General features: G+C 35.4%; 1 protein-coding gene and 1 non-coding gene across 2 annotated transcripts; one reads left to right on the top strand and one right to left on the bottom strand.

Moving 5' to 3' along the window:
* Positions 1 to 14,108: 14,108 nt before the first annotated feature.
* On the top strand, positions 14,109 to 15,374 carry LOC133037007 (uncharacterized). Its single transcript, XM_061113800.1, has 2 exons — positions 14,109 to 14,454; positions 14,545 to 15,374. Exons 1-2 carry the CDS (start codon positions 14,109 to 14,111, stop codon positions 15,372 to 15,374), a joined length of 1,176 nt encoding a protein of 391 aa, XP_060969783.1.
* Positions 14,652 to 14,758, bottom strand: LOC133037600 (small nucleolar RNA R71). The gene has a single exon (XR_009687689.1). It is a non-coding gene; the product is annotated as a small nucleolar RNA R71 (small nucleolar RNA).
* Positions 15,375 to 15,845: the final 471 nt, after the last annotated feature.

Here is a 15,845-nt window from a genome sequence, read left to right as displayed (position 1 = left end):
CTGGGCGGGATTGCAGGGTCACACGGCTGTGTGCAACGTGCGTTACCGAGGCTTCAGACAATTCTTGTCTGAAGGACGCGCGCGGATGGGCTTTCTTGTCTGAGTGCCTGGTGCTCACGAGCACCCACTCGACACCATGAAACCCGATTTTTCCAAAAATCATAACTTTCTCAATTTTTATCGGAATCGAGTTCCGTAAAAGACAAAATTGCTTAATTTTTCACAAGGAATCCAAATAAAATATTTTCAGAAACAGAAAAAAAATATTTTTCATGGAAAAAATTCTGTACAACACATACATTCATCAAACAACACATAAACCACATGAAACCATCCAAATCAACACATAACATCGTTTTAATTTATATTTCATGAAAGTAAATCATTACCATGGTTCCGAGGCCAGTTGTTGGAAATATTTTACCAGGATCTAGATTTACTACCATGTATGTTTCATTAACATCCTAATATGAATTCTAAAACAATGAAATAAACAAATATAAAGTTTAGGAAACCTTACATTGGGTGCAGCGGAATATAATGACTCCTTCTGTTTAGATCTCTAGCCCTTGATTCCTTTCTACAGCAGAGCATCACCAAGATCTAAACCTGGATCTCTTTCTCTCCTTCCTTGATGCTGATTCTCCTTCTTGTTAATTGGATTCTAGACAATCTTCCACACTATGATTGAGATACCACTTGATGTGTGTGGGCACTACTCTATCACTAGGGTATTTCAAAAATTGAAGAGAAGAAGAGTGGTGGCTATGGAGAAAGAATAGGAGGCTCAGGTTTTTCTCTGAAAGGAATAAGATGCATGTCATTATTTCCTAAGCCATCACTATTTATTTATAGTAAGCCATCTAGGTTCAGGTTAGAATTATATGGCATAAAATAATGAAAATATGAATGGTAAAATACTTGCATAGTGGCCGGCCATGATATGGATAATGGGCCTCACTTTGCAATTTTGCCATTTTGTCATTTTTCAATCTCATTTTCTCAAAAATGCCAATTTTCTAATTTAACCATTTAAATGTCAATTCCAATTATTTAATAACTAAAAATTAATAATTAAATAATATTGTCATTTAATATATTTATTAATTAGACATATAAAGTCTCTTAATTAATAAATAAAACCTAGAATCTCTTTTCTTCAAAATTTTGGCCTTGCTTAGTGAAAATTCCTAAAGTAGACATAGTCTAATTTTAGAATTATAATTGATTAATTAAAATCAATTAACTGAGTCTTACAAGCAGTATGGTCTCAACTAGTATGGGGACCATGGGCCTATATAACCGAGCTTCCAATAAGTCAAACCGAATTTACCAAGTAAATTCTCTAACTTATTAATTCCTTATTGAATCCACACTTAGAACTTGGAATTGCACTCTCAGTCATGTGGAACGCTCTATATGTTCCACGATATAGATACACTATTAATTATCTATTTTTGTAGTCCTAATTTGATCAATGACCCTCTAATAGATGATCTACATTCAATAGGCACTAACATTACCGTTACACCTTCAATGTATTTTACCCTTAAGACACTTAGCTCCGTATAAATGATATTTCAGCGAAGTGAAATGAGATCTCAACCATTTATCTCTGTTTAGTCAAGCTCGAAGGATGTCATCGTTTCACTTCTAAATTCCTATAGAAGTTATACACTCCATATTTATGTTAGCGCTCCCACTCAATTATACTATCATGTTCCAAAAATGTACGTATCACCCTGACCCAAAAGTAGGCTTAACTAACAAATCAAAGAACATGTATAATACTCTTGAGATCAAACCTAACCATACCAGGATTAATATCATTTGATCTAGGATCAACAGGTGATATTGAATTGAATAGATATTACGGTAAATTTTAATATATCTAATCAAAGTTCAATATCGGTCCCTTCCGATGTATACTCCATACATCCGATACTGGTAAACTTTTCCAATGCCCTGGAAAGGACATAACACTTATTCAAGGTGTAAGAATACCTATCGATGATTATATCATGCCAGTCTATATTCAGTGAACTGACAAATAAGGATAAACTTTCAAACATATAATTAAGATTATATTCCACTGTGCTGACAACACTATAATCATTAACAAATTCATATGTTCTGGACTTAAATAGAATTCATACATTATATGCATATGATCATGAAATAAATCATGTGAACCATGCAACATAAAAATGTTATTTCTGATCTTTATTATTAAGTAAATCTGATTATATTGAAATGAGTTTTATTTAGGGCACAAAACCCAACACCAGACTCCTTAGACTTGGCAGCTTTGGGTTAGAGGGGTTCGTAGCATATATATTTATAGAAAGTTAAATTTGAGTTGTAAATTAATTTAAATTAATTTTGAAACAACTTAAATTGAATAATTTTCTAAATATTTATGGAAATTATTACTAAGATGGAAATAATTCACGTTATTTTTATATCCATCTAAGTATAATTTATAAATATTAAATTAAAATTTATATTTGGAATTTTTCATTCTAAATTGGAAATTTTAATTAAATAAATATATATTTAAAATAAATTGATTAAAATAAATATTAGAAGAAAATACACCTTCATTAAAATAATGAGCTTTATTATAAGGACGTTCGATCTCCATTCTTGGTTTTACATAGCTATTTTTTAGTGAGTAATCCTCCCTAATGGAGGAACGTTCATTAGCAAGTTAGCACCGTTTAATCTCGAAAGATAAGTAATCTTGTAAGTTTTTTATATAGTTTTGATCACTTTAATGGTGGCGACTGCATAAGACTTGCAAGAATATGAAACAATGGTGGAAGCTCATAAGATAGAATAGCCTTGACTCTCGCCTAAACGGGACAACGCGGGTTCCAATCTTGATCGAATAAAAGGTTGCTAGAATGTTGATCATTTTAGATGAGCTGACAACTCTATTCAATGGATGGTAGCTTTGACTCTCGCCTAAACGGGACACTGATATAAGTTTGTTGAAAACCTTGGAAATTATTTAGGATTGTATGTTTTAGTATTTTCACTTGTCATTCCTACTTGCTATATGCTTTAATAATTTCTGAATTGTGTATGAATTTGTATTGAACCATGTTATTTTCTATTATTAAATTGTAGTTTAATTTCGAATCTTCATTGTTGGTCTAACTTGGTTTGTTTTTCTAATGAGATAAATCCCTAATGGATTTTCACCATTAGACTAACATAATAATGTTAGATCTCGAAAGATAAATATTGTATATGCAACATCTAGCTGTTCATCAATTGATGACAACTTAGACTAGTATTTTACAATATGAAACAAGAAGATTGTATAAATAAGATTACTTTGACTCTCGCTAATCAAAGCATCGTTGGATTCTTATTCAAAACGAAATTATCCTAATTCCTCTTAGCTTATTCATTTCGAATCAGCTTAATGACATATCATTGGATGAATGGTCTATAAATCATATAAAGTCATTCAATATTTTCTCTTAAGAAATTAAATGACGCATATGATTATATTCCCGAAATTCTATCCCAAAATGATATAAATCCTCAATCTTAGAAATCTCCTACTTGTATAGGGAAATCATAGAGTTAGATTAGTAGTGGTGGTCCAAGAAAGAGTTACTAATTATACAGTTACACTTTCACACGTGTTTAATAACCATTTTTTTTTCAATGAATTTGAACTGTATGAGTTTAGTATTCTGTGACCAGAATCCACTTGCACTATTCTAAGAGCTCTCTGTTGTAACTAAAAGATACAACCACATTTTATAAATCTATGGCATTTGTGTCTTGTTCATAGTGGTTTTGACAAGATCATTCTCTCCAAAGAGTTAATATGCCTATATCCACTGAAAGTAAGTTCATCTCATTCGTAGATGGATGTACATTCAGGGGTGGATATGAGTCTTCGTTTTATTCAAAAGAAATTTGAAATGTTTGAAAAATTTCATGAATTTCTAGCAATGGTAAGTGGTTAAAGATCTTGTGAACTGATAGGGGTGGAGAAAAAGTTAGTAGATATGCAGTTCAAAGATCATTAATTTGATTTTGAATTATATCCAAACTTACCTCCTCAGAAATTCGAGTTGCATATTGATGATTAGTTACTAGTCGTTGCCTAAATCCTTCTATGGTAATATAATTTCAGAATGATGTAATGGTTGTATACTTAATGTAAATCATTACTAGATTCATGGATGACCTAATCGAAATCTTAAGAAAAGCTAGAACTGCTAACCTTGGTTTGCATGTTTGTTAGCTATTCTAAGTGATTAGGGGTGGAGCATCCCATTGTCATTAGATAAGAAAGTGTTTGTTTAAACAAATACTATTTTTCTAAGAAAATGACTAAGTCTGAAAATAAAGTAGCAAATAAAGGAGATAATTTTTCTTGATTGCATACGTGTTCTATCATCTTATTCGCTACAAGATGATCCCAATGCCTCTGTTGTCTTAACACAACAAAAGAGGTCAATACCGTTTAGTTTTTTTAGACATAGTTCACGGTACCTTGTCGTAGTGGGAGAGTTTCTAGGAACTCACTCTTCTTATGACTTGGAAGACACTAGTGATTAAAATCCATTGTGAGTTTAAACAAGTAATGGATTGTCAAGATAAGAAACTAAGAACAAAGCCAAGAGAACTATAGTTTGATCCATTCACATGGAGTAACCTAAAGTTTTCTGTTACAAGGACATGAAAGGAAATTTTCGTTAATAAGTCTATTCAATGGACTTAACAAAACTCCCTGTTCCTAGTATTATAGGTTTGAGTTTATCTAAACCTATGGTTTGTGGTATACATGGTAATTACTTACTCTAATGCAAGCATAAGATGATGAAGCATTTTGTTTCCATTGGCAATCTATAGAAGCTTCACAACTTCTAAGCATAGATTTTATTTATCCAAGGAAAAGTCTCAACTATTCCAGAATTGATAAAGCCATGAAAGAATTTCTTGAATCAACAGTGAGAGGTCTCAGATATGCTTTAGTATGCCTTAGACCAGACACCTGTTGTTGAGTGGGAGTAATGAGTAGGTATTAGATTAATCCAGGAGAAGAACATTGGAAGACAATCAAGTAAATCTTAAGATTAAGAAGAGGAACTATATGTTAGTCGATAAGGGTGTGTTTAAAACTCTTAGACTACACCACATCAGATTTCGAGACTTGCCTTTGTGCTAGAAAGTCTGTTGATAAGATGGTGATTACTTTGGGGGGAGTAGTGATTTTGGAGAAGTGTAAAAACATATCTGAAATCTCTTAGTCTACCAGAAAGAGACTGAATGTTAAAGTTGCAGGAAAGGTACTTATTCAGTCTAAGGAAAGTTCTATACATTTGTGGCACTGTTCCAACTTGCCTTAACTACTAGGGTTACTTCCTGAATAACCAAAGAGTAGTTGCCAAAAGTATAGAATCCAGTATCCCAAGAGAGTAGACATATAGAGAGGAATTTCACATTATCAAGGATTTTGTGATTAAGGAAGAGTAATGGTGGAGAAGAGGTTGTGTTTAATTCAACCTTTCAGATCCTATTACGAAGAGTTTACTACTATTACACTTGATTGGTATATCAAGGTGTTAATGATTATTTGAAATGCACATTTTGTTTTATATTAGTGCAAGTGGGAGTTTGTTGAGTTTTATGCCCTAAATAAAACTCATTTCAATATAATCAGATTTACTTATTAATAAAGATCAGAAATAACATTTTATGTTGCATGGTTCACATGATTTATTTCATGATTATATGTATATAATGTATGAATTCTTTTTAAGTCCAAGACATATGAGTTTGTTAAAGATTATAGTGTTGTCAGCACAGTGGAATATAATCTTAAGTATATGTTCAAAAGTTTATTCCCTGATTTGTCAGAGCACTGGATTTAGACTGACATGGTATAATCAGCGATAGGTATTCTTACACATTGGAAAATTGTTATGTCCTTTCCAAGACATTGGCAAAGTTTACCAGTATCGGATGTATGGAGTATACATCGGAAAGGACCGATATTGAACTTTGATTAGATATATTAAAACTTACCGTAATATCTATTCAATTCAATATCACCTGTTGATCCTAGATCAAATGATCTTAATGCTGATATGGTTAGGTTCAATCTCAAGAGTGTTACACGTGTTCTTTGATTTGTTAGTTAAGCCTACTTTTGGGTCAGGGTGATACGTACATTTTGGGAACATGGTAGTGCAATTGAGTGGGAGCGTTAACATAAATATGCAATCTATAGCTTCTATCTGGCGAATAGAAAGTAAAGGATGATTTCCTTCGAGCTTAACCAAACGAAAATAAATGGTGGAGATCTCATTTCACTTAGCTGAAATATCATTTATACAGGGTTAAGTGTTTTAAGGATAAAATACATTGAAGGGTGTTACGGTAATTTAATCCCTTTAAAGTGTAAATCATCTATATAGAGGATCATTGATCACATTAGGGTTATAACAATGGATAACTAATGACGTGTCTATATCATGGAACATATAGAGCGTTCTATATGACTGAGAGTGCAATTCTAAGTTCTAAGTGTGGATTCAATGAGGAATTAATAAGTTAGGGAATTTACTTGGTAAATTCGGTTCGACTTATTGGAAACTCAGTTATATAGACCCATGGTCCCCATACTAGTTGAGACCATACTGCTTGTAAGACTTAGTTAATTGATTTTAATTAATCAATTATAATTCTAAAAGTTAGACTATGTCTACTTTATGAATTCTCACAGTTTAAGGATGAAATTGTAAATAAAAGGGTTTCCAAGTTTAATTATTAATTAAGAGACTTTGTATGTCTAATTAATAATTATATTAAATGACAATATTATTTAATAATCTATTTTAGTTATTAAATAATTAGTTTTGACATTTAAATGGTTAGAATTGGAAAAGTGGCCTTTTTTGAGAAATAGAAATAAAATTGAGGAAACTGCAAAATCCAAGTGAGGCCCATAACACTCCATGGCCGGCCACCTCTTTGCATGTTTCCCAATTATTATTTTCAATTTTAATTGCCATGTAATTGCTAATCAAAGCCTAGCAATAATAGGAAAGTGGTGGATCACACTAAATAAGGCAGTTAATCAATTATACAGTAAAAGAGGAAACTGCTTATTCAGAAAGTTGTGCTCTTCCTTCTCCCTATATATAGCAGCCCTTGTTCTCTTCTCTTCAGGCTTCATATCACACGAAATTATGAGAGAAAAAGAGAGAAAATTTCGAAATCCTTGTGAGAGAGTAGTGCCCACACACATCAAGTGGTACCTCAATCATAGTATGTAAGACTATGGAAATTCTGCATCAAAGAAGGAGAAAAGAAGATCCAGGTTCAGATCTTGGTGATGCTCTGCTACAGAAAGGAATCAAGGGCTAGAGATCTGAACGGAAGGAGTCATAATATTCCGCTGCACCCACTGTAAGGTTTTCTAACTTTATATGTGTTTATTTTCATTGTTTTAGAATTCATATTAGGTTGTTAATCCAACATACATGATAGTAAATAGAGCCTGGTAAAATAATTTCCAACACTCAGCTCCTCAGAAAGATCAATGACCTCCACAGTAGGCCTCTTTTGCTTAGTAGAGGACCCCTCACCGCCCTTAGACTTCTTGGCCAAAGGAGAGGCACTAGAGCTTTCGCCTATTCTCTTCCTAAGAGCGTCGAGCATCTTCCGAGACATGTCTATACAGAACAAAAACAACATGGTTAGAAAACAGACACCAGAAACAAGATGAAGTAATATGCAAGATGACTGCCCGAACAAGACTCAGAAGTCAGTCATCACCTGACACTGGTCTTGTTTCAGACATAACAGCTTACCCTTTTCCGAACATGGGAGGGGATGGTCGAACAGGTGAAATGGACTCCCTTATGTGAATCGCATGTTCAACAGGCCTGAGCGGGGCCGGGAGTTTCTTCTTCCTTTTCAGTGGAGTCACCTGCTCTTCCTCAGCCTCATCTTCAGGATTCAAGGGCTCCTGAGCATACTACTTGGCCCTTGCACCACCCTTCAACTTAGCCTCGCGCTTCAGTTGAATCAACTGATCCTCTGGATGAGCTCGTTCGGTCCGACTAGCACCAGATTTCCTGTTCTTCCCTATCACGGACTTAGGAGTAAAGTCCTTGGGATAGAGCCCGTACCTCACAAAGTTATCATCGGAGGTCAACTGGATAATATGCTGGTCTTCCCCTGGAAACCGAGCAAGTTTTTGAGCTCTATCCCTTAGAGCAAGAGTGAGAGGAGGGCGGTGATATGTCAGAATTTGCTGGAACCGAGTGCAAGTGATGCCCGTGCCATCCACCATGAAGTACTCATCAGTAAAGCGCCCAATCTTGCTGATGGTCGTATCGTCCGTGCCTGTCAACCACTTGAAGCCTGGTTGAGAGAAGTAGAAGTACCCCGACCTGCCTTGCTTGGAGGTGGACTTCAAATCAAAGAACCAAGCAACCTCGTGGGGAGAGGGCATACCCCATTTCTGGGAGGCATAGAGGATGAAGAGGGCAGACAGATACTTGATGCCCTTAGGAGTGAACTGGGCCGGGCAGAGGCTGAAAAAGTCTGCCACATCCTTGAAGTATTGATACAAAGGCATCAACGCTCCTTGCTGACCATGGCCACCTGACCAGGCGCACATCCCCTTTTCAGGGTTTGTGGCACGATTGCTGTGGGCGGGAATGTAGCATTCCAGCTCGCCCAGGTATCCGCCCTGGTCAAGAGTTCGAAGGTGCTCCTCCGTAATCTTGGGCGGAAGGCTTACCCACCTGGTGCCCAAGGCACCCTGCCTTCTATGAGGAACCGTCGCAGAAAGTTCCTTACTGACGAAGTCCACGCCCTTAACCAGGATGGCTCCGTCAGCATCGATTGGCTCCCCAGCCTCATTGTCCTCCCCGTAATTTGGGGGTGCAACCTCTGCCTCTTCCTCCTCCTCGGAGGATCTGCCAGGACGTACATCGTCCTGCCCCTCGATCTCCTGGACCTCACCGTCCCCTTCATGATCTTCCTCTATGTGGACGGCTGGATCCTATTTGGCGCTGGGCAAAGCGGCATGCCGAGCAACTTGAGGGTCAGACGCGTCAGCCAGACGCGTAGTTTTCTTTGTATGAGCCATCATTCTATGGCTGGGTACAGGGTTTGAAGAATGTCCTTCGGTAGAGAAAGGTGGACTAGAACAAAGACGAGGATGATCCTCGTGCAGAAGTTGAAGCAGGTCTTGGTCGATCCGATGTCTGTTTTCCCAAGACTCACCTGAGTTCATCTACAAAAGACAATGCACAAGATGAGTGTTTGGTCAGAATATCAAACGATAAACAAGCAAATATGCCGACTAGGAGTAGTGAACAGATTAAAGAACGATTATGTTTGAAGAGAAGTCAAAACTCAAGAAGTCAAAAATTTTCTCGAGTTAGGGCAAAAAAGTTCATGAAGCTTAGAATAAGCAAGATGAAAGATAGACGTTACGCAATTCAGAAACAAGTGTTATGATTGTAAAATCGCACGAAGACATGATAAAGAAGAATCGCAGAGATTTCTGGGCCTAGGGTTTCCTAAACATTTTTCTACAGCAAAGTAGAGGATGCATTTGACATATAAACATGCAAAGATAAGCATAAAGGAAACCAGAGACTTACTTGAGGGTCAGATATCTGGTTGCGAGCAACGTCAATCCAACAAGCAGTTTGCATGAAGGCGCTTTGGCAACTTTGAGTCAAGAATCTCTCTTTTCGCTTTGAAGCTTACTTAGCAAAGAAAGGTGATGAAAATGAGTTTATGTGCCAATGCTGTTTAGTATTTATAGGCAAGTCACGAAAAGAGGTAATCGTCTCAAATAAACCTTAGACACCTCAGTTTCCCTCCTTAAAAGCGAATATGGGAAATCAAAAATAATCAAGTGCAGCCGTCAGCCGTGGAGAGAGAAAAGCAGATTTCGAAATATTAAGTGTCACAGCATTTATTAGCCGAAAACCGAAGGAACGCCTAGTCAGCCTCATATCGAGTCTCGGACGGTCGCGCTCGACACGTGTCCCCATCCAAAAGTAGAAGTGGCTTGGATAAAGTCTACACGCAACTTCGAAAGTCCCGTACAGACTTGGGGGGCAAATGTTATCCCAATTTTTGCACTCTGACGTGGCATCACATGAATGGTGACACGTGGAGTCTACTTGGAACATCTGCTCGGGAAGCAAAGTCTAAGCAGGATGCCTCACTGGCATGCCCAGAGCAAAGTATTCAGTAATCTGCACAGAATGGCCAAACACTTAGCGAATTCAACTTTCGCATCGTGAGTCATCAGCACAATCCCTATAACTCAGGGATCAATTTACGTGGATATGGCATACCCACGATCCCACTATCAGTGTATTCAGCCTCAATCCCACGATCCTTGCATTCAGAATTGATCCCACGATCTATCTGTTTATACGCATTGTAACGAGAGGGGAAACTCTTCCTCCCTAAGCTTACTAGCCCTATAAATAGTGATGCATATTCACTGAGCAAGAGATCGGTTGAAAAAGTAGTTGAGCTAAGAATATACCCTAAATATATTATCTAAGAATTATATATTCAGATATACTGTTGTAAGAGCTGTAAGAAAAGGAATCTTTCTCCTTGATCTTAAGTCAATACAAGTAACGAGGATTAGGCTATTACCGAACTGCTCGGGGCTGAACCTCTATAAAATACCTGTGTCTTTTTATTGCTTTATCATATATTTGTTATTATAAATCATTTATCACTTATAGAATACACTCGTTGTCGTTGGCTAAAAGCGAGGTCAACAAAATAAATAATAAGTTTATCAAAAAAAATTTGAATAAATAATTAAATAATACAAACCAAAACAAGTAACAAATAATTTGGAAAGTAGGCTAAGATATCTCTATTTTAAAATTTAAAATATATCTTAACTAGAATTTAAAATTTAAGTTGTTAGAGAATATTTAAAAAAAATTCAAAAAACTAACAAATCTCCTAAATATCCTAAATTCTAACTTAAATTCAAATATCTAACCAATTTTTTAAATTTTAAGTTTATTCGAAATTTAAATTATTTAAATTTCTAATAAGATAATGTAATATAATATCTTGAATTTTAAAAGTTAGATATTCATAATATTATATTCTTAATCTTATAATTTAATAAATTAAATATTACAAAATTAACTATTTGAAAAATAAGATATTTTATGGTTAGAATATTAAAAATTTTATTAAAAATAATAAAATAAGTTTGAAGAATTTTATGGTTAGAAACCCTTAAAATTTCTATTCAAACCTAAACTAACCAATTTTTCAAAATTTCATGTAATTTTATACTAGAATTAATTTTAATTAAAAAAAATATCTAATAAGATAAAATGTTAAAACTAACATTTATCAAATCTTATAATTTTAATTATTAAAATATATTTCAAAAAATAACAAATTTGAAAAAAATATGATATGGTTAGCAAATTTTTGAAATTTAAACAAGATTATTTTAAAAAAATATTTTAATATCAAAATAAGATCATTCAAATTTAATAATAAAAAAAATGTAATATCTAATCTTATAATTAAAATAAATAAAATAATCTAAAATTTTAAAATTAATCATAAGGCTATTTTCTGTGAAAAATCAAATTTTTTAAAATCAAAGCCTACTAAAATCTAAAACTAATTTCAATTAATTAAAAAAATTAATAAAAATTAATTTTATTCTGATAATTAGATTTTTAATTGAAAATTTAGATTCTACACAAAATTCTACCAAAATTTGAATTTTTTTCAATGAAAAACAATTTTTGAATAAAAAAATATGAAGAAAACAAGATTGGTGCACAGGGGTATGCAATGCATACCCCTACGCGCGCTGAAGGGGAGTCATGGCCGAGAAACAAGGCTGCACGTAACCTCTGATGACTGAGGAAGCTCGGCGTGAGCATCTCTTCAGATAGGGTTGTGTCCGAGAAAACTCGGTCAGCTCCTGTCTGAAGAGGCATGCTGTCCGAGCGGTGCCTGATACCCGTGCGCGCACACGTGTGCATCCGATTTCAAATATTTTCATCCAAATTCAAAAAATCATAACTAATTCATAAAAAATCCAAATTAGATTCTGTAAAAGCCTAAATTCATTAATTTTTTGTCTACCTTCCAGTAAAAATATTTCCAGAACGAAATAAAAAATATTTTTACAACATATACTGAGATTTCTAAACAATCATCAAATAGGCACATAAACCATCATGAAACCATCCAAATCAACACAAAAATATCATTTTAATTCATATTTCTTGAAAGTAAATCATTAACCTGGCTCTAATACCAGTTTTTGGAATATATTTTACCAGGATCTAGATTTACTACCATGTATGTTGTTTAACATCCTAAATATGAATTTCTAAAACAATGTAAATAAACACATGTAAAGTTTCAGAAACCTTACAGTGGCTGTAGCGGAATATTAATGGGTCCTTCCACTCAGATCTCTAACCCTTGTATCCTGTCTATAGCAGAGTATCACCAAGATCTGAGCCCGAATGTCCTTCTCTTGAACCTGGATTCTTCATAGCCTTACACACTATGATTGAGTACCACTTGATGTGTGTGGGCACTTACTCTATCACTCAAGGTATGCAAATATGAAGAAGGGAAGAGAGAATTTGGTTCGAAAATAATAGAAGAGAAGGCTCAGGAAAATTTACTGAAGACTTGAATTTTCATCATCTTTTAGTGTGAGCCATCACTATCTATTTATAGGCAACCACCTAGGTTTCGGTTAGAATTTATTAGGCATTAAAATAATGAAAAATTAAATGGTAAATACCCTAGCAAGTGGTCGGCCATAGATATGTGGGCCCCACTTTACAATTTTGCCATTTTTCAATAATTTTCCTTATTTTCTCAAAAATGTCATTTTTCGAATTCTAACCACTTAAATGCCAAAACTATTTATTTATAATTAAAATTAATTATCAAATAAAATTTCCATTTAATATATTTATTAATTAGACTTAATAAAGTCTCTTAATTAATAAATAATCCATAGCAATCTCTTTTCTTCACATTTAAGCCATTGCTTAGTGAAAATTCATAAATTAGACATAGTCTAACTTTAGAATTATAATTGATTAATTAAAATCAATTATTTGAGTCTTACAAGCAGTATGGTCTCAACTAGTATGGGGACCTTGGGCCTTTACAACCGAGCTTCCAATAAGCAGAACTAGAATTTACCAAGTAAGTTCTCTTACTTATTAATTCCTTATTGCATCCACCATAGAACTTGGAATTGCACTCTCAGTCATGTAGAACGCTCTATATGTTCCATGATATAGATACGCTGTAAACATTTAACCATCGTTCTAATCTCAATAATCAAAATCCTCTATAGATGATTTACACCGAGTGGGGACAAATATACCGTTTCACCCCTCAGTGTATTTTATCCTTAAAACACTTAGTTCCCTATAAATGATATTTCAGTGAGCTAATATAATCACTGAAATAAGAGCTCTTCCATTTATCTTTATTAAGCCAAGCTCAAATGAAATTATCGTTTCACTTCTATGTCTAGATAGAAGCTATAGATTCCATATCTATGTTTAGCGCTCCCACTCAATTGCACTATCATGTTCCCAAAATGTACGTATCACCCAGACCAAAAAGTAGGCTTAACTAACAAATCAAAGAACATGAATAACACTTCTGAGATTGAACCTAAGTTGTCAGGATTAAGATCTTTTGATCTAAGATCAACCAGTGATATTGACTTAGAAAGATACAACTGTAAGATTATAATATATTTACCAAGAGCAATATCGGTCCCAGTCCAATGTATACTCCATACATCCGAAACTAGCATACTTTGCCAATGTTTTGGAAAGAACATAACACTTATCCAAGGTGTAAGTACACTTCCTCGCTGATTATCACATCAGTGTAAATCCAATCAGCAATATAATTTTTACAACAAGTTTTAGGCGCCGTTGCCGGGGACTTTAAGTTCTAAATTTTGTTTTATCAACTAATTAACATTCTAATAATTTTTGTGCTTTTAATCTTACTGGTTTGTGCTTTAAAATCTCAGGTATCTATAGTGTATGAGCCAACAAGAGGACTTTGAACTTGCTCCTATTGACCCCGAGATTGAACGCACATTCCGAAGAAGAAAAAGGGTTCAAAAGGCTAAGGGCCGAGACATCATGGCTGAGAATCTTGATGATGATGGGATTGCTCAACAAATTGTTAATCCAATCATATTGGCAGATGATCGAGTGAGGGCTATACGAGAGTATGCAGCCCCCATGTTTAATGAGCTCAATCCAAGAATTGTGAGGCCTGAAATACAAGCACCGCAGTTTGAGCTCAAGCCAGTGATGTTTCAAATGCTCCAAACCGTGGGACAATTCAGCGGGATGCCAACTGAAGATCCTCACCTCCATCTCCGTTCATTCTTGGAGGTGAGTGATTCTTTCAAGATCCAAGGAGTGAGTGAAGAGGTGCTAAGGTTGAAGCTATTCCCATTCTCACTACGAGACCGAGCTAGATCATGGCTGAAGACTTTGCCTCCTGATTCTGTTACCAATTGGAATGACCTTGCTGAGAAGTTTATGAGGAAATACTTTCCTCCTACTAGAAATGCAAAATTCAGAAGTGAGATAATGTCTTTTCAGCAACTTGAAGATGAATCCACGAGTGATGCGTGGGAGAGGTTTAAGGAACTTTTGCGAAAGTGTCCACATCATGGCATTCCACATTGTATTCAAATGGAGACTTTTTATAATGGCTTGAATGCAGCTTCTCGAATGGTGCTAGATGCATCGACCAATGGTGCTATTTTGTCGAAGTCTTACAACGAAGCATTTGAGATTTTTGAGACCATTGCAAGTAACAACTACCAATGGTCCAACACAAGAGCTCCGACAAGTAGAAAAGTGGCGGGGGTCCTTGAGGTAGATGCAATAACAGCTTTGACAGCTCAAATGGCTTCCATGACGAATGTTTTGAAGAATTCGAGCATTGAGAACGCTAAAAATATTCAACCAGCTGCTACCATTCAAAGTGGTGATGTCTCATGTGTGTTTTATGGAGAAGGGCATGTGTTTGAGAAGTGTCCATCTAATCCGGAGTCTGTTTGTTATATGGGAAATCAGAATTTTTATAGAAACAATGGGGCTTTCTCAAACTCTTACAATCAAGCATGGAAGAATCATCCTAATTTGTCTTCGGGGGGGGGGGGCATCAAGGAGCAAGCTCAAGCACCGCACCAGCCCAAGAAAGACAAGCATATCCACCGGGTTTTTCACAACAACCGCGACATTCACAACATGCTCAAAATTCTCAACCGAGTTCTTTGGAGAGTCTAATGCAGGATTATATGGCCAAAAATAATGCGGTGATACAAAGTCAAGCTGCCTCTCTTCGAAACTTAGAGTTGCAACTTGGACATTTGGCTGATGAATTAAAAGCTAGGCCGCAAGGTTCTTTACCTAGTGACACGGAAAATCCAAGGAGGGATGGGAAGGAACAATGCAAATCCATTCACTTGAGGAGTGGCAAGAATTTGAAAAATTCTGAGGAGGAAACAAAGGGTAGTGGGGAGCCCACTTCAATCCAAATCGACGAAAAAATTGAGTAAAAAAACTGCCCAGGAATTTGCTGATACCAGCCTAGTTGATACAGTAAAGGGTCAGCAACCTGACAGTCAACAATCCACACCAGTATGTTCTAGTCCTAAACCACCCCTTCCATTTCCTCAAAGATTTCGGAAACAGCAGCAAGATGGGCAATTCAAGAAGTTTTTAGATGTGTTGAAACAACTCCATATCAATATTCCC

The sequence above is a fragment of the Cannabis sativa genome, chromosome 4, assembly GCF_029168945.1.
Source record: "Cannabis sativa cultivar Pink pepper isolate KNU-18-1 chromosome 4, ASM2916894v1, whole genome shotgun sequence".
Classification (NCBI taxonomy): domain Eukaryota; kingdom Viridiplantae; phylum Streptophyta; class Magnoliopsida; order Rosales; family Cannabaceae; genus Cannabis; species Cannabis sativa.
Note: the sequence above shows the minus strand (reverse complement) of the source record. Positions and strands in the feature narration are given on the sequence as shown.

Excerpts from the sequence above, each read along its gene's own strand:
- LOC133037007 (XM_061113800.1), top strand. The coding sequence starts at position 14,109 with ATGAGCCAACAAGAGGACTTTGAACTTGCTCCTATTGACCCCGAGATT. Across the intron at positions 14,455-14,544 it reads AGATCCTCACCTCCATCTCC|ACCGAGCTAGATCATGGCTG; the intron begins GTTCATTCTTGG and ends TCTCACTACGAG.